At 47.8% G+C, this 24149-nt stretch overlaps 1 protein-coding gene across 4 annotated transcripts; it reads left to right on the plus strand.

Annotated features, from left to right (window-relative positions):
* The first annotated feature begins 2336 nt into the window (after positions 1–2336).
* On the plus strand, positions 2337–22232 carry DAPK3 (death associated protein kinase 3). 4 transcript variants are annotated; one of them, XM_078618705.1, is made up of 12 exons: positions 2337–2495; positions 5828–5933; positions 7298–7499; positions 9859–10080; positions 10606–10744; positions 11522–11651; positions 13863–13911; positions 14167–14193; positions 15859–16011; positions 16970–17015; positions 17913–18490; positions 19701–22232. In XM_078618705.1, the coding sequence occupies exons 3-12, from the start codon at positions 7441–7443 to the stop codon at positions 19942–19944; spliced, it is 1647 nt and encodes a 548-aa protein (XP_078474831.1). In that variant the 5' UTR covers positions 2337–2495; positions 5828–5933; positions 7298–7440; the 3' UTR covers positions 19945–22232. The 4 variants fall into 4 exon arrangements, with proteins under 4 accessions (XP_078474831.1, XP_078474830.1, XP_078474833.1 ...); XM_078618704.1 differs by lacking the exon at positions 5828–5933; XM_078618707.1 differs by lacking the exon at positions 5828–5933 and having other exon boundaries at positions 18174–18490.
* The last annotated feature ends 1917 nt before the right edge of the window (positions 22233–24149 follow it).

Here is a 24149-nt window from a genome sequence, read left to right on the forward strand (position 1 = left end):
TAAAGATAAAATAATAAATTAAATTAAATAATAGAGTACGACGTTTCGATTGCAACACAAGCAATCATCATCAGGCACAATGAAACAGCGACACAAAATCTAACCAGAAAACTATAGACAGACATATTAGCAGACAGATATCACCAAGATACATAGAGAGAGCAACACAGGTAACAGAGAGAGGTGGTCGTCTCTGTGGGGTGGCCTTAAATAGACAGAGGAGGGCGGACGCAGAGAGAGGGAGGGGGGTTAGAGAAAAAATTAGCATATCAATGAGTGGACAACAAAACGTGGTGCTGGATTACGTATTTCAAAGATTGCTAACTTAGCAATCTTTGAAATACGTAATCAACCAGGCGATGCGTTGTGTGTTGACCGACCCTCTGTGTTGTATTACATTACATTTCGATATTTTACTAGGTTATTTAATTTTAGTGTGTCCTTCTCCTGATTTTCAGGCTTGCTTGCCGTGTCATCGCACTTGCAGCACCACGTTTTGTTGTCAACTCATTGATATGCTAATTTTTTCTCTAACCCCCCTCCCTCTCTCTGCGTCCGCCCTCCTCTGTCTATTTAAGGCCACCCCACAGAGACGACCACCTCTCTCTGTTACCTGTGTTGCTCTCTCTATGTATCTTGGTGATATCTGTCTGCTAATATGTCTGTCTATAGTTTTCTGGTTAGATTTTGTGTCGCTGTTTCATTGTGCCTGATGATGATTGCTTGTGTTGCAATCGAAACGTCGTATTCTATTATTTAATTTATTATTTTATCTTTAGACGAGACTTAACCGAAAGAACCAAATAATAATTCCTGCAGTCACGAAAGTTCTAAAATTAAGATTCATATTTCCATTATGAAAATAAAATATGCTTCAAATCGCTTTAAACTATTGTAATTGTAGTGCGTATTTAATGTGGCGCTGCACTCTGATGTTGTAGGAGAAAACATTTATTAAAAAGTATTTCATTAAGTAGAACGTGTTGTCTATATTTATTTAAAGTTGCGTATTTTGATGTGTCTGACCCCTCCCCCCCCTAGGTGCGTGACGTCATTTATGGACGACCCCAAACGAGAGATGATTATTATTCCTAACAAGAGAGGATCGTTACCCCTAGCAACCAGAGATGATTATTACTCCTAACTAGAGATGATCGTTACCCCTAGCAACCAGAGATGATTATTATCCCTAGCAACCAGAGAGGATCGTTACCCCTAGCAACCAGATATGATTATTATCCCTAGCAACCAGAGAGGATTGTTATCCCTAGCAACCAGAGATGAGTATTATTCCGAACTAGAGAGGATCGTTATCCCTAGCAACCAGAGATTATTATTATCCCTAGCAACTAGAGAGGATCGTTACCCCTAGCAACCAGAGATGATTATTACTCCTAACTAGAGATGATCGTTACCCCTAGCAAACAGAGATGATTATTATCCCGAGCAACCAGAGAGGATTGTTATCCCTAGCAACCAGAGATGAGTATTACTCCTAACTAGAGAGGATTCTTATCCCTAGCAACCAGAGATGAGTATTATTCCATTGGAACCTCCTTTGCCAGTAGCAAAATATGATCATTGTTTTTTTAGCCTTTTATCTGGCAACAAAACTGACACCTTTTTTTTTACAAGGATCATATTTGCATTCCGATCGCAGGTATTGTGGTCAATGCAAACATGACTATTTGTAAAAAATAAAAAAAGGTGTCAGTTTTGTTGCCAGATAAAATTGTAAAAAAACAATGATCATGATTGTTATTGTATCTTCATTTCAATCCTTTTTCAGTATCGTGTCCGGCTCCCATCGCACTCCGCTGTGATGGGATCAGGAATGCGTGACGTCATCAGGTGGGTCTGCGTGCCTGAACGGTGACGCGAGGGTGACGTCGCAGCGAGCGAGTGCCACGTTAAGAAATCCGCGGCATCTCATTTTTGACCGCAATTTTTTTTTGGGGAAGCAACATTCGCCTTTGTTTCATTCAACAACAACAACGGAAGTTAATTATAACTTGTTGACTACGAATACTTTTCGTGTGGGGGTTGCTTGGTTAAAAAAAAGTGAATATAAAGTGAACGAATTTTGATTTAAAGCTTTCGTGACTGCAGGGATTCATATTCTTGGTTCTTTCGGTAAAGTCACGTAGAAGGAAAATAATAAAATAATATATATAATTTTATTGTTTTACATTTATTTTATTATTTCCCTTCTACGTGACTTTACCGAAAGAACCAAGAATATAAAGTGAACGCTTTCAGGAAGTGTGGAGGGGGGGGTGGAGGCTGCTTCCGCGGATGTCGTCGAAGGCGACTCCCCCCCCGCCCCGCCCCGCCCCCTGAGTTCATTGCATCTCGCCGAGCTAATGGCGACCTAAGTAGCTGAGTTTCATCCACGTCGTCTCCACCACCTCTCGCCACGGACTATCGAACTTGAACACACACACACACGTCCTCCTTCAACCCACCCTCTCGTCGCAACGTCTCGGAGGCAAGGGGTAAGTTCTTTACCGCCGTCTCTGCTCGCGCCGGCGATGATCCACTGCTGAATGACAGCCCCTTCATTCCTTCCCCTCCATTCCTTCTCCTCCATTCCTTCCCCTCCATTCCTTCCCCTCCATTCCTTCTCCATTCCTTCCCCTCCATTCCTTCCCTAACCCCATCGCCTTCCTTCCCCTCCCAAGCCGATGCCGTTCGACGTTACTTGTCAATCAACGTCGGCTCGTGATGTTTCAATCGCCACGGACAGTGGTCGGTCTCTCTGTCTCTTTGTGGAGTTGTTCATCAGCAGCTTCTGCGTTTGTTAAGTCTCCAAGCGATTTTCGATCATCTCCATCGCCTTTCGTTGTTGTTGGTCCAGACTCCCTCCACTGCTTGATGGATTATCCTCTCTCTCTAAATGTCTATCTGCGTTCTCTTCTACCCCGCGACGTCTTTGCGCTGCTGTGCTGTGCTGTGTTGGGATCCATTGTAAAACACACGAGTGTTGTGCTGTTGTTGTGTGTTGTGGTGTTGTGTTGGTGTTGTTGGTGTGTGGTGTTGTAGTGGTGTGTTGTTGTGGTATGGTGTTGTGGTGGTGTGTTGTGGTGGTGTGGTGTTGTGGTGTGGTGTTGTTGTGTTGCGGTGTTGTTGTGTTGTGTGTACGCGGGCTTCCGAGAAGGGAGACGGAGCGATGGAATCGTCCCTTGCACAGGGGGTTGGGTTGGATCACTCCGTCGTAGGATCGTCAAGGGGAGGTAGGAGGGAGGCCTTCATCCAGCAGTGGATTGTGACGAGCGGTGCTTCTCCCAAGTGCGATTAGCAGTGAGACAATTGAGGTTGGTTGTGAGTTTTACACGGAGTCGTAAGCATCAATATCATCAACAATATAGTTTTATTTTAGCCTTAGATCGCGTAAATATGAATGTGTCGTTAAACCCGACACCATCCGACACAGCCAATTAATAATGTTTGTGTCACGTTAACAAAAAGTTGCCATACTCTTAGGGTTTTTTTTGGTAAAGTCACGTAGGTAAAAGTAAATAATAAAAATAATAGAAATAAAAGAATTTTTTTTTTAAAATAAATATTAAAAATAATAGAAATAGAAATAAAATAATTATTTTTATTATTCTATTATTATTTCTATAAATAATAAAAGTAATAGAAATAAAAGAATTATTTTTATAAATAAATAATAGAAATAAAATAATACATTGAAAGCATTTTTATAATATAAATAATAATAGAAATAAAATATTTATTTTCATTATATTATTTCTATTTTTATTATTCTTTATTTTCACCTACGTGACTTTACCGAAAAAACCTAAGAGTATGAATCATTGCAGTCACGAAAGTTTCAATTCTAAAAAAAGTTGACAATTCGTTGCTGGTACAGCACTAACCGGTTGTGTGTTGGGAGAGAGAAAATCCACAAACATTAACAATCCTGAGTCCGACGTTTCGCCAGTCATTACAAGGAGCATCATCAGGCGGACAGCCACAGATCTGGTTGGCCGCCTGATCAAGTTCAAGTTCATTGATTAGGTATCGCCCTGTGAGCCATTCGGCTCTTGAATCGGGTGCAACCGCAACAAACAAAAAACAAAAACATGAACAAGAAAACATCTTAAAGTGACTATGTGACTTTGTGCAAACAGAAAATCCAAGAAAAAACGGCAAAATATTGCAGAAAAAGCACCGTACACCAACGCTGTGTGCACAAATCCCAGTGGGATGCAAGTCAAACAACAACCACAAGACAACTTAGATTAAAGCCATCATTCTAACTCCGTACTACAACAAACATGGCCAAACCCAAAAAACTTTTCGAAATCACCAAAATAAAGCCATGAAAGCGATGGTGCTAGATTGTATATGTTGTGTTGTGGTTTTACTCTCCAACAAACACCGCTGTTGTTGTGCCACCTAACGAATTGGCACGTTTACTTGACACAAACTTATACATTGGCCGTGTCGGGTGGTGGCGGGTTTAACGACACATTTATATTTACGCGATCTAACCCCACAGTCTGTTGTTGTTGTGATTGGATATCATCGACGACGAAGTTGGTCGCTTCCTTTGCTGAGTTTGTGGAGAAATTCGCGTTTACCGGCGTTTTGCTCGGCGTTCGAGGGCGAAGCCTGCGGTCTTTCCTGATTTTCCGGCCGGCTTTGGGGTGCCGAGACGCCGCCAGGAAGCGAGGTGTGTGGGGGGGTGGTGGTAGTCCATGGGCTAAATGAAAATAGCATAAAGCTTTTGATTTAAAGCTTTCGTGACTGCAGGGATTCATATTCTTGGTTCTTTCGGTAAAGTCACGTAGAAGGTAAAGTCACGTAGAAGGGAAATAATAAAACAATATTTAAAAATGTTTTATATTTATATTATTTTATTATTTCCCTTCTACGTGACTTTACCGAAAGAACCAAGAATATGAATCCCTGCAGTCAATAGAATTTTTTTTTATATTGCCCCAACAGTCTCTATACGGGGGATATTTGTGTATATGTAATGATTGGTGTGTGTAAACTTCGTGCGAAGCGCAATACGGCGAAATTGTATGGGTACTGGCCTTGATGTGTCGCGATCAATCCCACTGACTTTCCTTTAACGGTCAAAATTATGTCTCTGATTTGCATTGTGTTCCTTCCACCTACTGTAATTCCAAGCATGCGTCTCTCTTCCCTGCTTCTTGTGCACACTTTTCAGCAGCCTTTGTGCTATTTTGCTTGTCCGCTGATGGTCACGTCACAGTGAGTAACATGCACTGATTGGAAACTTTCTTCTTCCGGCATGTTGGACAATTCTTTTTCTTTTCATTCGTTGTTTCTATTCCAAAAAGCACCCCAATCCTCCTCTTGGTGACCTATCGTATAATGTCATCGCAATTCGCCTTCAGTGACGCAAGGCCGTAATTATAATAAAAATTGGGGGGGGGGACACATCCCCCCCCCCCAATATTCAAATATGCTCAAAATATCTCCCCCAATATATTGCTAGAAAATTGATTTCTGTTTATATTATTGTGGTTATGGTTGTACTTTGTTAATCCCTAATCTCTGCCATTACATACAATGAAAACAAGAAAAGGTAAAAAATAAAAAACAGCAATGTAATACACTATTAGACATTATTGTAAAAAAACAAATAAAAAGTCCATCCTATGTGTTAGTGACATTTGTAATATTTTAGGCAGCAAATCGCAGGAAATGAGTTTTCAAATTTAGATTTTTTTTTTTCTGGCGGGGGGACCCCCACACCGCCCTGAAGATTTGGTCCCCGCCAATGTTGACTCCATGGCTACGGCCTTGCAGTGACGCAATAATGACCCCGGCTCTTCATCATCAGAATCGTCGTCAACAGCCATGGTCAATCCACTGCTGGATGAAGGTGTCATCAATCCGTCACCTCCCGCCACGGTCCTGTGATACAGCAATCCACCCAGCATCTGCACGTGAGCTGGTCGCGCATGGCTCCATCTCTTCGGTGGACTCCAACTTCCCAGCTCTTATCTGCTAATAAATAAAGATGATGGTGATGTTGATGATTAGCAAGCCCCACATATAAATAAGGAACAAACTGAATCGCAGTATTCTACGTGCAACAAAACTAAGTTTGCAGGAAAAACCTTTACTGATCTTTTTCATTAACCTAAGATACTTTAAATTACAAACTCGTGCAGTGTTTCCCTCTATCATCAGAGACGTGCAGCTGTCATTTGATTGTTCACGCTTGCAATACCCCATGTCAAGAGTGCTTCCGTCAGAGTCCACAACATGCAATTCGTGAGAGGCCGTGTGCGCCGGTCGTATGCTCACGGTACGCTCATTTCAGTTACGTCAACCGAACTGCAGAAGCGAGTATCAAAATGTTTTTGTTGTTGAAAATCCAACAAAGCGGTTAAAAATTACGGAAGGCAATTTTTTTTTCCTTGAACATTTGATCAAATCGCTCGTGCAGGGTTGTGAATCATTGCATGCCTCGTGTTTAATTCAAGCCAACCACTGGTGCCCCACTCGTTAAAATTCCAAGTGTGTTAAAATAACCCACAGCTGAAGCACATATAAAGTTAATATTAACTCCACATATGCATGCAACAACTGTTATTCAGTGGCTGCTTGCAGGACAAAAAAAAGTCGTACGTGACCTTCAAATGATCTCGTACACTGCGCCGTTTTAAATTGTGAAGTGGAATTACTCAAAGGTATTGCAACAAATTATCTGGCGATTCGTTGGCGGTTGGGCACAAGCACAACGTAACAAAAGAAACCTTCAACACATAAATTGAAATATAAGAGGTGATGTTTTTGGAAATGCCCCTTCATCATGACGCGCGTTACAAAGAAGGGCCATTGCCTGAAACGTCTCTTCAATGGCCCTTCTTCATAGGACACAGTCATTGCCCTAAACATCGACTATATACATATGTTTCCTTTCACGTTAAGGTATTGTAACATCTTATTCATGCAGTTGATGACTTCCTTTGCAAATGTAAGGGATTTATAGTCTGTCGAAATCCTGGTTATAAATGAGCCGAGTATTGTCCTCTGCGGGATGAAGGCCTCCTCTGCTCAATGAAGGCCTCCGCATGCTGTTGCCGTTCCTCGTGCTTTCGTTGCCACAATCCATCATGAATTGATCTCTCAACGTTCCGTTCCGTTGGTGGTCACCCATTCCCTTGGGCGGCTAATGTCACGTGCTGTGTCCCGCCAGCTGGTTTAGTGAACCAGATTCATACCGCAGTTCAGTATAAATGTCGTGGATCGTGCATCTGAACGTTCATCCTCCGTTGTCCCACACACGCACGCTCTGTTGCAGTGTAATTCTCCGGGCGTGTTCAAGCGACACCCGTGGTGTTTTATTGGAAAGGGATGGCACCGAGGAGGGCGGACTGACCCGCGACCTCTTCCCCTGCCGCCACTTCTGCTACCCTCGCCGCTGCCGCCACCGCCGCCGCCGCCATGACCTTCAAGCAGACCAACATCGAGGAGCTCTACGACTTCTCCGAGGAGCTTGGGAGGTGAGTGCTGCACAACAACCAACAGGGACGTGGGGCGGGAGGCGGATCTCCCGTACTGGAAAGAGCTTCACAGATCATCGGATTCCTCCTGCAGTCTAAATAAAGATTCGGATCTGGGTCAGGTTTTGCCATGGCTATTGCTTGCCACGAAGTGCTTCCCTTGCCCCAGTAAGTTGATGGAGGAGTCGCACTGAACGAGATGGATGGGTAGCTCAGAGGTCTGCCACCGCTGCTATATATGGCAACTTTTTGGCGCCACAGTGGCTAGGAGATGTTAACTACCTCGCCTGGTATGAAGGAGGTTGTGGGTTCGGTCCCGACCTTGACGCCTGTATATTTGGAGTTTAGTTCTGTATTTAATTTTTATACATTTCCAATCCGATTAATGAAACGATATGGTGGACTGCAATGCGTTAAACATTACTCTTGATGGCAGGGTGGTTGGTTGGGTCATTTCTGGTGCTTGCAGTCTGGACTAAAGGTCACGTGAAGAGATTTTGGTGACGGTACCGATGTCCACTTCCGTGGGCCGTGATCGGGCATTGCTGTGAGACAGGTCTTGAGTTAATACTTTGTGACGTGACACCGATGGCACAAAACGGATTAGAATCGATGGAAGAGATCAAAAATAATAAAAACTAGGCTTCCCCATAACTGTTGCAGGTGAAATCAGGGTGTCAGTCCCATAGCTGAATGGACATGGCTAAGTATAACATGTGGAGCAGAGGCTATTTCCCAAATATAAATTTAAGATAAAACAATATTTGGCGATTAAACAATAAAATGTTCGCGATCATTTTGTTGTTGTTATGGGGAGTGGCCCTTTGAGTAAGGACAGAGAGGCCAGAGTAACAAAGGAGGTCCGTCATTGTTATCTTACTCAAGACGAGCATATAGTGAATTACATTTTCGAGCAGAAAACACGAGCTCTATATATATACACACACGTGTGTCTACCGCACAAGAACTGAGTTGACTCTTTCCACCACATCTTGCAGATCTCACATGGAACGTTTGCAAGAGCTGCAAATGTTGAGCGGTTTTTATCGTGCATGTTGCATGTTTTTATTTTTGGAACGTCGGGAGACAGAGGAACACGCGGATCAGAGAATGTTTCGTAGACATCACATTTTGACTGTTGATAAAAGTAAGTGAACTTGGACGAGACGCATTGCTCAAAGTTACGATGCCCAGTGGTCGAGACTAATGACAGAGTGGCAACCAATGGAGTGAACATGCCCAAAATTACATCGGCCACGGAGATGGAGCAATGAAAACACCTCGGGTGCGAGGTGGATTGCGTCACCACTGGAGCGTGACAGACGGCGACGGCTGAGTGAAGCCTTCATCCAGCAGTGGATAGATCATAGCTGCTGATGACGATTATAAAAGGCCTGCATATAGTGAATTAAAATTTCGAGCAGTAAACACGAGCTCTATATATACATACACGTGTGTCTACCGCACACGAACTGAGTTGACCCTTTCTTTCCACCGCACCTTGCAGATCTGGCATGAAGCGTTTGCAGAGCTGCAAATATTGAGCGATTGAGTTGCAGAACCTGTGGCGCTCACAAGCGTGCATTTATTATTAGGTCGGGCATGCACGCACGGGCACAACTTTAAAATTGGGGGCACCTTCTTGGGAAATCGTCCCATTGAAAGTGATCCAGAGATGCAGGGAGCCCTCCGCCAGCTCGGGTTGCCACTCGTTCCGTAATCCAACCTGAGTCTTTCCTCCTGGACGTCACCCGCCAATCCGAAATGCCACAGGGGCGGGAGGTGGGGGATGCAGCGTTGTTGGTGGGAGAGGGGGGGGGGCGGCGGGCGGTGGAAGCCGATAATGTTTTGTCTGATTGCTTTGTTTGGCCTATGCCCCGAATTACTCGGGAATGTTGTCATCGGAGCTCGGAAGCCAAGCCAGGGTTGAGCTTGACGAAGCGCATGTACGTGTGACCACCGTGGGTAACGGGTGTGTTGTGTGCCGCGTTGCTGCCCTGCACGTGCGTTGTCCCGCATCTGCGCCCCACCTCCCCCCCCCCCCCCCATCTTCGGCAAACCAGCAGTGGCGAAGAATGCTGAGGTTAACACCCATGGACTCGCACGGGCATGCCGCGAGTCATTGTTTTACTCGCAGACGTCCCAGTCGGCCGCGCATTTGACATCACGTAAAGGATTAAAATTAATAAAGTAAAATAAAAAAAAATAAACCTAAGAATATGAATCCTTGCAGTCATGAAAGCTTCAAATCTAGAATCACGTAAAGGCCTGCACACGCGTACATGCCTTAACGATTCCCGCCATGCACACGTCTCCCACCCCCCACCCCTTTACCACCACCACCACCCCGACACCGCAGCGGGCAGTTCGCCATCGTGCGCAAGTGCCGCGAGAAGAGCTCCGGCGTGGCGTACGCCGCCAAGTTCATCAAGAAGCGGCGGTCACGCGCCAGCCGCCGCGGCGTGAGCGAGGAGGAGATCCTACGCGAGGTGGACATCCTGCGCGAGATCGCGCACCCCAACATCGTCACGCTGCACGACGTCTTCGAGAACCGCACCGATGTCATCCTGCTGCTTGAGCTGTGAGTGCCGCTGTGGCCGCTGTGGCCGCTTTCGCCGGAGCCCGGCCTCTCTGTCCCTCGTCGAGACGCAGGACAATGCCGGCGGGGCGGGGGGGGGTGACGTGTGTGCGTAGGCATCTGGAAAATAATCAGAGGTGGCTCCCCAATTGTTTCGGAGGTCGGAACGCTGAGCGGCACCGTTGAGTTCCTGGATTCGGAGCTGGGTTTCATCCGCCTGTGATGAAACCACTTTCTCAAGTGGTAGTCAGAATGAGAATCATGATATTTATACTGGAGGAACCCGATGGGCTGCAAAGCTCTTTTTCACAGATGTCCGGTAGGGTCCACGGTTACCGATGAATACCTAAATAAATGATGAAGTGAATGAAATAATGATTTCACAGCCTGCGAATTGTAAATATCCATTTCACTCTCGTGCGACGGACATGACTTGTGTACAAGCAGGTGTCCACCGCGGAGATGTGCCAATTTCTCCTTTGATGCCATGATCTCTGCGACTTCCGTGACACCCTCCTCACCCCCCAGCGTGTCTGGCGGCGAGCTGTTCGACTTCCTGGCGGAGAAGGAGTCGCTGACGGAGGAGGAGGCGCTGGACTTCCTGCGGCAGATCCTGAGCGGCGTCGACTACCTGCACGGGCGCCACATAGCACACTTTGACCTCAAGGTGACGGTTTAGGGGTCACCTCCGTCGTCCTTATTTTAACTCAGGGGCTGGACTTAGTGATGGTGGATTAATTCTGTGCGTTATCCTTTAAACTTTTTTTTTTACCTTTTACCAGGTAAGGCCCACTGAGCTATGTAGCTCTTTTTCTTTCAGTGGCGACCTGACCACAAATGATAGCTCAACGAAGTGGCTTGTCATGTGCAAATTAATTGCAGCCAAATACTCTTAAACGGGTGATGTTGATTCTAAATGTGGAAAGAAAAACCGGAGGACCCAGAGAAAAATCTACGCGACCACGGGGAGAGAGACACGCAAACTCCAAATATACAGCAGGCGTCAGGGTTGGGATCGAAGCCACGACCTCCTGCATACCAGACGAGGCAGTTAACATCTCACCACCGCGGACGTTAACGAACGAACACCGTTATCGGTGGCCGATAACAGCATGTCAATAACGAGGGTTCACCTTCACCACGCTCGATGCTGCGACGCCTAAACGTGCTCCCCTCTTGCCCACGCGCCGCCCATGTCGGTTCGCAGGTCCGCGTCGGAAACGCGACATCGACGCTTGCATTTGGCGGAGACAATTTCGTTTGCGGGCCCGTTTCGAAGTGGCGGTGCCTCGCGCGACCATGGGCCGTGTCAAACGAATTTTGCGTTGCCGTATCTTACCCCCCCACCCCCTGCTCCCTGACGTGATGGCAAACGAGTTACACCCCGGATACCGGTCGATCCCCGTCGCGCCATTTTTCTGCCCCGCCGCGATTTGCCGCGCAGCCCGAGAACATCATGCTGCTGGACAAGAGCGAGCGACGGCCGCGCATTAAGATCATCGACTTCGGACTGGCGCACAAGATCGTCGACGGCATGGAGTTCAAGAACATCTTCGGCACGCCCGAGTTTGTCGGTACGTTCGGTCCCCGTTGGCCGCCGTTCTCAATCTTTGTCGTCTCTCTCCTCTCTTCTTTCTCCCTGTTCCTCCTCCTCCTCCTTGCACTCAATCCACACGCTTTCGCTCTTTCTCTCTTCTCGGCCCCACCCCCCCTTCACCGGAACGAACTTTCCCCTCCACGTTAAGCAGTAACCTTCGCTCGCTAAGCTTCCGTTCCTCACTCAAAACTCACACTTCTTGTTCCCTAGCCCACCCCATGACCCCCCCGCCCCCCCCGCTTAATCTCCCCCGCATTACCTCCACCACCGTCGCTGTTCCCTCTTCATATTCTCATTGCATGGCTATCACTCATCGACCCCATTTATTCATTCAATCCATCTGTCATTTACCGTCATCAATTTCTCTTTTGCCAAATTGAGGCATCATCACAGATTTGCCCCCATTGCTTCCTCTCTCATCTATTTCGTTCGCCTCATCTCCGCCATTGCAATCATACGTTGGTACCGTTGATCATTCTTTGTAAAGCGCCTTGCTTTAGGCGTGATATAAATTCCGTTAAGATTTCCCCGGTCATCGGTGCCAATTTCGCGACCGACGCGATCGCCTCACTGTGGAATATCAGAATCAGAATACGAATTTTATTCCCCAACGTTTTGCCACTTTTTTCTAGATTTGAAGCTTTCGTGACTGCAAGGATTCATATTCTTAGGTTTTTTCGGTAAAGTGCCACCTGCAGTTGAGACTCTTTCTGCCCACCACTTTCTTTATCACAGTTTGACGAGGCGACTGCACCTCTCAATGTCCACTCCCCCGAATGTCCCCTTTTAACGTAAAAAATGTTCCCGCGTTACAAATGCATCACGAGCGACCGCGTTACCAATGTATCACGAGAGAGAGAATGCAACTCTCTCTCGTACGGCCTTCTGCAATTCTCTAATCTCCAAACTCCGAAGGATCCAGAAGGCTACCGGCAGACTTGAGAGATTAGTGGGAGGCACCGTACAAATAAATGTAAATGATTATTTTTACTTTATCTCCCACAAATGAGATGACTTCGATCTTGAGTTTTCGTGACTGCAGGAATCCATACTCTTTGGTTCTTTCGGTAAAGTCACGTAGGTCGTCCTCGGTGGAACTGCTGGATTATATTTGTTCCGCCTGAGGACGACCGCTTGTGTTGCGATCGAAACGTCGTGATTTATTTTATTTTATACCTACGTGACTTTACCGAAAGAACCAAAGAGTATAGATGACTTCACCTTGAAACTCCCGTCCCTACGCTGGTTCCCAATCCAATCCCAGTTCGAGAATTATGGCTCGATTCGTGCGTTGGTAAAGAAACAAAAAGAGTAGCTTCTGCGGGGATTTTTTGGGGCGTTAAAATGGCCAAAGAGGTGGAAATTATCCGTAGCTTGTCTCCTTGCCGTAGGCGTACGACTTCACCCTCTGAGTGAGTGTTGGGGCAAATGTTGGCGGAACGCCATTTCGACCTTGGGGAACACTCCGTCCTGGCGGAGTTATTGGAAAAGGGGTATAAACAGGGCGATCCATCAAGCTTAAGAGTGGCCCCTTCGCCAACACTCGCGTTAGCATCTCGTTCTTTCGGGGCTGATAAACGTGGTGAGAGCGGAGCCATTGGCAGATGAACGCCTGGCGCGAGAGCCCCGAGGTGTCATGGCTCGCGTGTTGCTCAATCTCCAAAAACACTCGTTCACTTTGGCACGTTGGGAGGGGTGTCTTGAGCGTAAGCTCTTAGCTTTTGTTTATGAAAAAAGGTACACGTACAACCCTTTTTGTCACTGTTCACCAGAGGTCGCAATCGGGTACCCGATACCCGTACCCTACCCGATACCTGGCTACCCGTACCCGGCCGAGTACGGGTTACCCGTTTGCGACCCTGGTGCGGCCGGGTACGGGTAAGGAGTCAAAACCCGTTTGCGCGACCTCTGTTGTTCACCACGCTTTTGTCATTCTTTCGTCACGCCGGTCAGTGCGGGGTCGGTGAAGGCGTCGAGCATAGACGACACGGGAGCACAGAAATACAGCACGGCATTTGAACTGCTTTCTGCACAGTAGCCGCGGAGCCCAGAACACACCTCCCCATCCACGGTGGCCGCTCATTCAACCGCGTATCCGCGATCCAACGGGGCGATTCATTCGTACGCGCGACATATGTTAATTCTTCTGTCGTGTTCCCGTCCGTTTGTTTTCATTCGATGAAAACAGCTCCTGAAATCGTGAACTTTGAACCGCTGGGGCTGGAGGCCGACATGTGGTAAGATTTCACCGTGGACCTAGAGTTTGTATTTTTCTGCAGTCGCTCTAAAATACGCACAGCCCTCTCTCTGCCTTGTGTTGTTTTTACACTTTGATTTATCTGCTCTGCATTCATGATGCGTGTATCTATTTGAAAGTTTTTTTGGCATGGCTTTTTGGAGTGTAACCAGTTTGATTTCTTTGAAATCTTTAAATTGCTATTTTTTTATTTAATTTGCACACGTTTACTTTGTGTTGTTGTTTTTGTTTATAGGAGTATTGGCGTAATCACATATATTCTGTGAGTATTAGCACACGCGCTTTTGTTTTGCCTATATTTGCCTCCTTATGCATTTTACGACTGAACTCGCAACCACAGTCGATGCTTGAGATTACCTGCTTGTAGATTATCCGGATTGCGAATTAACAGTGCTTGAGTAATATACGTCAGAATATGTATTTGTACTGATGTCCAGGTACGTGCTGGTTTAATTCCTGAGCTGCTCCTCACTCATCGAGGGTCAAGTGGCTCAGTGCCCCACAGAGGCGGCGGCAAGTGAATTGATTACTTTTAAGAAGCAGCGAACGCAGAAGATGTTTTGTACGGCTTCACATCCGTTCTGTATCGCTAAACAATAAATATGTAGGGTTCCACGGTGGTGAGATGTTAACTACCTCGCCCGGTATGCAGGTCGTGGGTTCGATCCTGACCGTGACACCTGCTGTATATTTGGAGTTTGCATGTTCTCACCGTGGTCGTGTGGATTTTTCTCCGGGTCCTCCGGTTTTTCCCTCCACATTTAGAATTAGCACGCGTTTAGAGTATTTTGCTGCTATAAATTTACATGTGATAAGCCACTTTGTTGAGCTATCATTTGTGGCCAGGTTCCTTCTGAAAAAGAGCTACATAGCTCAGTGGGCTTTACCTTCTAAAATTTAAAATAGTTCAAATATGGTTTAACAGCTCAACTTCAACATGACTGAATCTTGTGCAGGTGGTTGCGGATGTGCTGTGTAGCCCTCCGATGTGCTTACGGGTCGTGCCGCGTGTTGTTGTTCGGCATGATGTCCGACGTTCCGCCCCACGTACTAAGAGGGTGGTGCGCGTGCCAAAACGTGCCAAAATCGGCATGCCAAATTGACCGTGGCCAACGCACACCCGCGCCGGTTAATTCTGATCCCAGCCGATCAGTCCGACCCCGGGGGGGCCCTATGTACGTGAATTCCTGATTAGTTGTCATGCGCTGCAAGGGTTGTCTGGTGTTGAGTGGGGAGGGTTCCTGCTGCCGTTGATTTGTGAGGAGCCACGTGCCAGTCCATTGAGCCTGATCCAAGCCAACCTGGCTAGCTTTGGGGCCTTTGTACAAAGGTGACCGATTCATATTGCCAATGTGAAACAGTCTGATCTCGGCGTCGGGCTTCCTGCTACCATTCAGTAGTTGTTTGTCCGTGAGCCCAGGCCAGATGTTTCACTTATCTGGTACCGCACAAGGAGGCGTAACTTTATCGGTTCCAATTTCCCTACGTGACCAATAACAGTGAATCATGTGGTCACCATAATAGAATTTTTTTTGGTTAGATCGCGTTTTTGGGTTACGCGATCTAACTCCAGAAACCTCAATTATGGATAATATTGGTCGCGAATGCCTACATTTCATGTGATACCTGTTTAAGATGGGTACATCTAATTATTCGCTCATAATATGCACGTATAAATTGGATCTACGAAAGTTTTACTACGTTGGATGGCACCGGTTTCTGCTCTGGCCCACGGACTACGTGAGCTGTTTGGGTGGCGGCAGTAGCCAGGATAATCGGCCACGATACGGTGCCATGGAACATTGCCTTGGCTTGAGATTTGTTGTCATCTTCCAACGCCGATGGTGTCGTTGCGATTGCGGTGGCGATTGCAGTGGTGATGGCAATGGTGATGGCGGTCGCGGCGGTTTCCCGGTTGTTGTTTCAGGCTGAGCGGCGCCTCTCCGTTCCTGGGCGACAGCAACGAGGAGACGCTCGCCAACATCACAGCCATGAACTACGACTTTGACGAGGAGTATTTTGGCCAGACGAGCGAGCTGGCCATCGACTTCATCCGCAAGCTGCTCGTCAAGGACCCCAAGTGAGGAGCCGCGTGCGGCGCGAGGGACGAATGGGCTTGCAGTCGCAGTAGTCTCGTTTGTCGATGAGGAATGAGTTCGGCAACTCGATGGTTTTTTTTTTGGTTAAGGGAGGCTGTCTCTGGTGTACTCCAATCGGTTTCAAGGACACTGCATAAGTTATAACCGAAGCGTCCAGAATAGAGTTTTTTTTTAGTTAGATCGCGTAAATATAACTGTGTCATTAAACCCGTCACCACCCGACACGGCCAATTAATAAGGTTTGTCAAGTAACACACAACGTGCCAATTCATTATTGGTACAGCACACCGGAATGTTTGAGAGTAAACTCACAACGTTCACAATTCGAGTACGACGCTTTTCCAGGAATTACAGCTAGCATCATCAGGCGATAGAGTTGTTCAAGGTGTGTTTGTTGGCATGTTTTACTACAAGTATGTCTGGTTAATGCAGACTTGATGCCTTGTAATCGGTGTCTATTTGGAGTTTTAACATCTTCACACCTCCCAATATCATTGATTGAAATGGGTAAAGCCTTTTCTTTGTTTTGTATTCGTCCAAACATTAGCCAGGCTCGAAAAATCCTGCTGAGCTTCCGAGATGTGGACGAGATCTGGCACATTCTGGCCGATTTAGTCACGGGCTCGGAAGAAAGACGATGTCAATCCTTTCACCAAGAAAAATTTCAACGGATTATTTGCCGAGAGGGGGGGGTCCCTTGTTACGTCGCGACGTCTGGCCAATTATTTCGACGAACGTTCGACTTTGTGCGGGAGGTAACCGGAGAAATCCCGGCGCGCGTACGAGAGGGTAACGCTCGAAAAAATCCAATACGGGAAGGTCTTCCAACCTCCTCGCTCTACCGCCACCAGCGTCCCGCGTGTGAGACTGCACGACGCCGGAGATCTGACCAACGACTCGCGCAGTTGATGTGAGCATTTCATCTTCTTCTTCTTCCAGGAAACGTCTTCTCATCAAAGACACGATCACCCACCAGTGGGTCAAGGTACGGACTCTGCCCGCATCCTTCAGGCTTAAGCTGCTCCTTTAGCCTAAGATGACGTTGGGAGTGAATGGAGGTGAACAGGAACTGGGCCGCGTTCACCTGCCGCGCGCACGCAATCCGATTCCGTCGCTCTTGTCGCACCTTGACGCCAGACACGGAGGATCTTTTATATTTTAAGAAACCAAATCTTCATCGTCGTCGTCACGATCATCGCGACGCACTGCTGCCTGCTACCCGTAACGTAGCCCCTCCGCTCCCCTGTGGCAACCTCTGTTTGCATATTCTTAGGTTTTTTTCGGTAAATTAAAATTAATAAAAATAAAATAAAAATTTAATAAAAATCACGACGTTTCGGAGGCAACACAAGCTTCCGTCTTCAGGTCTTCAGGTGAAGACGGAAGCTTGTGTTGCCTCCGAAACGTCGTGATTTGTATTTTATTTTTATTTTACTTTTATTAATTTGAATTTTTTACCTACGTGACTTTACCGAAAAAACCTAAGTAAGAATCCTTGCAGTCACGAAAGCTTCAAATCTAGAACCTCTGTTTGCGTCCAAACGCCATCCAGACCGAACCCCCCCCACTTAGTCTCTGGCACGTGATGGTTGGGTAACATGCTGGCGAGGTTTGGTGGTGGGCAGTCGCATCGCGCAACTGTTGATCTATTTGAAGGACGTTTGCCTGCCGTTCTGCTTGTACCTCGAGAATCAAAGTTTAGCGCAAGGATGGGCAGCAATCCACACGAGCCAGCAGGAAATAGTATTTTGATGGTAATGAAAATGACAAGGATGATGATGATAATGACGATAAAACTAGAGGCTGAACCAATACTCCGTCATCATCATCTCCACCCCCGCCACCACGGGCCACGCACAGGTGCACGGCTGTGTGGCACCAGGGCAAGCAGCCGGCCCTGGCGCAAGCGGACGATGTGGTCGCAGGCTGGCACTCGTATCATGGTGATCATGAAAATGACGATGCCGACGACGGCGACGACGAAGAAGAGACCTTTAAGGCGAGCCGACGCGCCGATCCACTGCTAACCCCTCCGCCCTTCCCGCCACCACCGCCCGTCACGCACGCACGCACGCATGTGCACGCACGCATGTGCACGCACACACACACACACACGCACGCACGCATGGCCACGTCGCACCAGGGCAAGCAGCCGGCCCCGGCGCAGGCGGACCGCGACACCAGCAAGAAGGAGCGGCGCCGCCTCAAGCCGAGCCGCCTCAAGGAGTACACGATCAAGTCGCACTCGAGCATGCACCCCAACAGCACCTACGTGGACTTTGAGAGGTTCACGCGGGTCGTGGAGGAGCTGGCCAGCATGGAGGAGGGCCTGGGCGCGCTGCAGAAGGGCCGCCGGCGCCTGCGCGAGGAGCTGGGTGTGCTGCTGGCCGCGTGCAGCGAGACCGAGGTTCACCAGCGGCAGGCGGGCGAGGCGGCGCGCCAAGAGATGTCGCGCGCCCGGTTCGTGGATGCGGTCGCCTCGATCGCTTCTTTGCGCTCTCACCTGCCCTCACCCACTGTTACCCGTTCTCACCCGATGTCACCTGCCCTCACTGTTAGCCGTTCTCACCCGCACTCACCCGCACTGTCACCCGCACTCACCTGCTGTCACCTGATGTCACCTGCCCTCACCCACTGTTACCCGTTCTCACCCGCACTCACCCGCACTGTCACCCGCACTCACCCACTCTCACCTGATGTCACCTGCCCTCACCCACTGTTACCCGTTCTCACCCGCACTCACCCGCACTGTCACCCGCACTCACCCACTCTCACCTGATGTCACCTGCCCTCACCCACTGTTACCCGTTCTCACCCGCACTCACCCTCTATCACCCGCTGTCACCTGCACTCACTCGCACTCACCCGAACTCACTCGCACTCACCCGAACTCACCCCACACTCACCCACACTCGCTGTCACCCAACCTCACCCGCTTTCACCAGCTCTCAAATGTCACTTATTCTCTCCCGTTCTCACTCGCCCTGATCTAATTTGTTTAATCATTGATTTATCAGCGCAACTTCTGTTTTTGATTATCAACTTATCTGCTTTGAGAACCAAAGTGAGTACCACAACGAGCAGCCCACAAAACAGCAGCCAATAAAAAAAATCCTTTCCGAACCTGCAAGCTTGCGTGTTTTTAGACGGCGTGACTTAACGCCCGTCACCGCAAAGCAATAGATGTTGAGCAAATACGAGACGCTGTGCCTTCGGTGCTTGTTTGGGCAAGGTGAATCCTCCAGAAGTGAGGCTTGCAGGAAAATTCGTCATCCATTGACAGTAACATACCTGGGGAGGAGTTGGAGGTCTCAATCTTTACGTACGTACATGTATTTATATTGAACTTTTTTTCGCACCGTACGTAGCATCCCGTGCTAATCGGAGGTGCGGGGGAAGGACAACAAATGAAACGCAAAAGCTGTTAAAGAAATGACTTTTCTATCTTGATTTAAAAGTTGCATAGCTCCCAGTGGCTTACTAATATTGGAAGGAAGAGCGTTCCAGACGGCCGCAGAAGCGCATCTGAAAGCGCCGCGCCATACGGCGACCAGCCAAAAGCCGCTGCTGCTGCGATGTCGAAATCGGCGTGGTATCACTGTTCATTTGTGTACGTGCTTTCGCCCGTTGCGACCCGTTGACCTCCACCCGTACGGTGTCTCCCCCGCAGCTACGAGGCGCGCAAGGCGGACGAGGGCTGGCGCCACGCGCGCGACGAGACGCGGGCACTCGACGCGGCGATCACGCACGTCGAGGGACGCATGGGCCGGCGCCAGGCGCAGCTGGAGGCGCTGGCGCAGGAGGTGGCGGCCGAGATCACGTGGATGCAGGAGGTGCTCGGCGAGGCGACTGCGGCGGCGGCGGCGGCGCCCCTGTCCATCGTCGCCGGGATTAACGGAGACTCGCACTGCTGAGACGCCGGGGACCGGGCCGCCGTGACGTCGCCGAGTTTGGTGTCGATTTTAACTGGGGGGGGTTGGGGTGGGGGGGTTTGTCCACCGTTTGCGGTGGGGCGCCGCGTGGTGGCTGACCGGCTCGGGCGAAGAGTCTCGCGTTTGGTGCGGTCGTCGGTGGGGAAATGGCTGCTCGGGTGATGGCTGTGGATACATTCGCAGCGGAGACATCCACGGGGACCCTTTCACTCTTGAGACATCATAGCCGTCTGTGTGTTTGTTGAACTTCTTTCGCACCGTACGTAGCCAAACGCGCTAATCGGAGGTGCCGGGGAAGGACTGCAAACTTAAAACAACAAACTTGATGGCATCTTTCGTCCGCATTTACTGTCGCATATATTGACCGATGGGCTATAGTGAAATCTAAAGACCCTGTTATGATAGCATCATAGGTTGTCTTGTTTGCTATAGCAACGTCGGTAGAGCCAGTTACTGCAGTGAAGTCCATGAAGGCCCATTTACTATGGTGAGGTTTGAGCACCCATTTACCGCAGTGACGACAGAATCAATTGGTGACATCAGACCTCTCTGCCATCAGGACATCAATATACCCATTCGCTATGACATCAATAGTGAACTACTAATCTGTTGATCACTGTCGATGTCGAGCATCCAACAGAACCATCATAGCAACATTCGTAGTCCAGTTTGGCAACATCTTTACATCAGTTTACTAATTGTGTCATCTCTAGAAGCGTTTAATGTGGTGATGTTCAGAGAGCCGACAGCTAAATGATTTCGGAGCACTTTGGAAACGGTTAAATGGTCTTGTCTTTTAAGCCGCACTTTTATCTTTTTACATCTGCAGAGTCGTTTTCTCTCCCAGCGAGAGTGCCGGAGAGAAGGGGGGGGGAGTGCTGTTGGGCTGATCTGGTGGCTAGTTTTGTACTTTCAGAATCGGGATATTTATTTATACTGCAGGAGGAATCCGGCGAGCCAATGAAGCTCTTTATCCACAGGTGGTCCTGTATGGGCGGGTCGGCAAGTCACAACGGCAAACAATACAACAACAACAATGACAGGAGTGCAACTTCTAGAAAATGCTAAGCAAGTCATTTCGATTTAAAGCGTTCGTGACTGCAGGGATTCATCGTCTTGGTTCTTTCGGTAAAGTCACGTAGAAGGAAAATAATAAAATAATAATAATAAAACATTATATTTAATTATGTTTTATTTTCCCTTCTACGTGACTTTACCGAAAGAACCAAGAAGAAGTAATTAAATGTAAATGAATAATAAATTAGTTAATTTAATTTACCCACAGCCTCTAAAAAATGTGGGTGTGTTTACTAGCCTCCCCGCGCCCCAACCGGTCCCATGTACCACGAAGTAAACCGGAGTGGTCTCTGCGCTCTTTCAACTCTTGTCTCTACCCCTGAAACCCCTCTTCGTCCTGGCCAGCAGACCTTGACATTGATTCGTTGGCATCCAACTCCTGGGCACATCGCTGCTGGCACCACGCTCCAGAATAGAAGGGCAGCACACACCCCCATCAAATGCTGGGGTGTGTTTGAGCAGGGGTCTACCACCCCCCCCCTCCCCACCGATGATTTGCCACGGGACCCCCAATGAGGGGGGGGTCTCGGACCCCAGTTGAGAACCCCTGCTCATTTGCATTTTTTATTTGATGAAATTACACTTTTTTTTGGTAATTTATTGCTCATGTATTTATTCAGCATTTCTTTTGTTTTACTTTTATTCTTTTTTGTTAAGGTATTTTATCGTTTAGTGGAAGGGGATTGTTTGGGTATGTTTTTAATTATGAAATCTTTATCTCTCTTTAGTTTTTGTGTTATGACAAAAAAATGTTGCTACAATTAATTTCTTGTGTGTGTGTATAGAAATATACGTATCAATGGGGTACAGCATTAATGAGTGGCACTACAGTTTAATCGATCGGCAGGTTGCGTGCGGTGAGGTATAGTGGTGGAAGACTCCCACATCCTTCAAGAAGTCTGGCAAGTGTGGAAGAGTAGGCCAAATGCCCGCCCTTGAGCTTTCTATAGTGTAGGCCCTTCCACCAGCAATGTAGTTGAACTTCTTTCGCACCGTACGTAGCCAACCGTGCTAATCGGAGCAATGATTAGTCAAGGTGCAGGGCTGCACCTTGTCCTTTTACCTATAGAATTACAGTACACACATTATTGATGCTGAATGCATATATACACATGCAGTACGTCTGTATTATGTACGTGTGTCTGGACATAGGTGCATTACCTAGACACACCGATGAAGTATACATGTAGTCTATATACACAAAGATGTATTCTGTCTGCGGGGAGTGGTGGCGCATTGGTTAATTTCACTGCATTGTGAACCCGGCGACGTGAATTCTATGGCTAACATTGGTGGGGAGTGATGTCAGTCGGTTATGGGCCCCCTCCGTCAGTAACCACCACCCCCACCCCCGCTCTCACCAATGTGGTGAAGTATGGTCAAACAACCCCCTTGGCTGACATGGCTTGGGGAGGTCTTCATCCAGTATTGGATTGAGAAAGGTTTGTAAATTAATATTATGATGCTTTCTACATTTAGAAAAAGTACATTGTATATTTTTTGTTATTTTGTATCTTCTGGGAAACATAACTACTCATTACTTGGAAGCAGTTGCCAAAAGTTTACTAACATAAGTAAACGCCAATACTGATGCATTACAACTTCGTACATGCTTGGACTGGACTTACACCAGTCGGCATAAAAGTTTACGATTTTAAGATGACGTTTACGGCGCTGCGTGTGCTTGCTTGTGCCACGCTAGCCCACACAGGCTCATAGACGATGGCTCCTATAGCGTGATGCTTGCGCAGACTCAGACCAAGGAGGTTGTTTGTCTCTGTGAGCAGATTTGTCCAGATTTAAACAACTATGTTTTTGTTACAACAGAGACTGGTGTGGCAATGCTTGTCAGATGTATTCACAGAAATCGCCTGAGTCGATCATGGTCTTCGTTTCTACTCCCTGCGGAGGAGCAATTCGTATGCTGGGTCGCCGCAGGAAATCAAAAACTCCGTCTTGTGATTGGCTGCACACGACTGTGAGTGATATTGATCCTGAACAACTGAATCCAAACTGAAGTATTTTTTGTTTGTTAATCAAAAGAAACTTGCATCAAAATGTAGGCAGCGTTGCCCAAGTTCACGCGCAGCTCGAGTGATTAAAGCGACCTGTGCCTTGAGGGGCCCCACGTTGGCACGGCTCACATGTGCGCGTGGAAAAAGAGGGGCCTGACAAAGGCATTGTGTGTGAAGGGTTCAGGTTGCCTTGTTGGATGTGGAATCTCAATCTAGAATGAGAGTATTTTTTATTGGAGGAATCTGATGACCTGTAAAGCTCTTTTTCGATTTAAAGCTTTCGTGACTGCAGGGATTCATCTTCTTGGTTCTTTTGGTAAAGTCACGTAGAAGGGAAGACGCTTCGGCCACAACGCAAGCAGCCGTCCTCAGATGAAGACCAGGTCTGTCGGGGAGACAGCGTCTGAATGAGACGCTGTCTCCCCAACAGACCTGGTCTGAATGAGATGCTGTCTCCTCGACAGACCTGGTCTTCACCTGAGGACGGCTGCTTGCATTGTGGCCGAAGCGTCTTCCCTTCTACGTGATTTTACCGAAAGAACCAAGAAGATGTAAAGCTCTTCTTTTACAAATGTCCATTCGGGTCATGGGGTAAGAATGTTACAGAAACAAATAATACAAAAACTCGATTGGAGTGCAATGTACAGAAAAGGCAAGCTGCTGACCCTCTTGGCGTTGTGTTTTGAGTACAAACCGTGACTTAATGCGCAGAGAGAAACCCGTCGGAAGGTTTGTGCGCGGATGTCGCCGTTTTTTGTCTTGGGGACGTGCGTGCCGTTGTAAAATTCCCCCCCCCACCAGTGTTCCCGTTTCTTCAGATGCGCCAAAGTGGTTTTGGCCCCTTGAAGAAACCTGGTGAGCTCGTGTGGCAACCATTGATTGATTTTGGTGCACCCCCCCCCCCTCCGTGGCTTAAATGTTTAAAATACTCTCAGCAGGGGGTGTCTGCTTTCACACTGCACTAAAAATACACAAAAACCCCAACGTATGGCATATGGACGAAGCTGCTTGTTTTCACAGCCTACTGCAGTTGTGGCTAACAGCAGCCGTCGGGGATGCCTCTTTTGGCGAATTCGATTTTGTTCCGTTCGGCTT

The sequence above is a fragment of the Lampetra planeri genome, chromosome 59, assembly GCF_965212315.1.
Source record: "Lampetra planeri chromosome 59, kcLamPlan1.2.h2, whole genome shotgun sequence".
Classification (NCBI taxonomy): Eukaryota; Metazoa; Chordata; class Hyperoartia; order Petromyzontiformes; family Petromyzontidae; genus Lampetra; species Lampetra planeri.

Bases quoted from the DNA above. Each gene is read 5' to 3' on its own strand.
- DAPK3 (XM_078618705.1), top strand. From the start codon at position 7,441: ATGACCTTCAAGCAGACCAACATCGAGGAGCTCTACGACTTCTCCGAG. The intron at 10,081-10,605 runs GTGAGTGCCGCT...CTCACCCCCCAG, and splicing joins GTCATCCTGCTGCTTGAGCT to CGTGTCTGGCGGCGAGCTGT. The intron at 17,016-17,912 runs GTACGGACTCTG...GTGTGGCACCAG, and splicing joins TCACCCACCAGTGGGTCAAG to GGCAAGCAGCCGGCCCTGGC.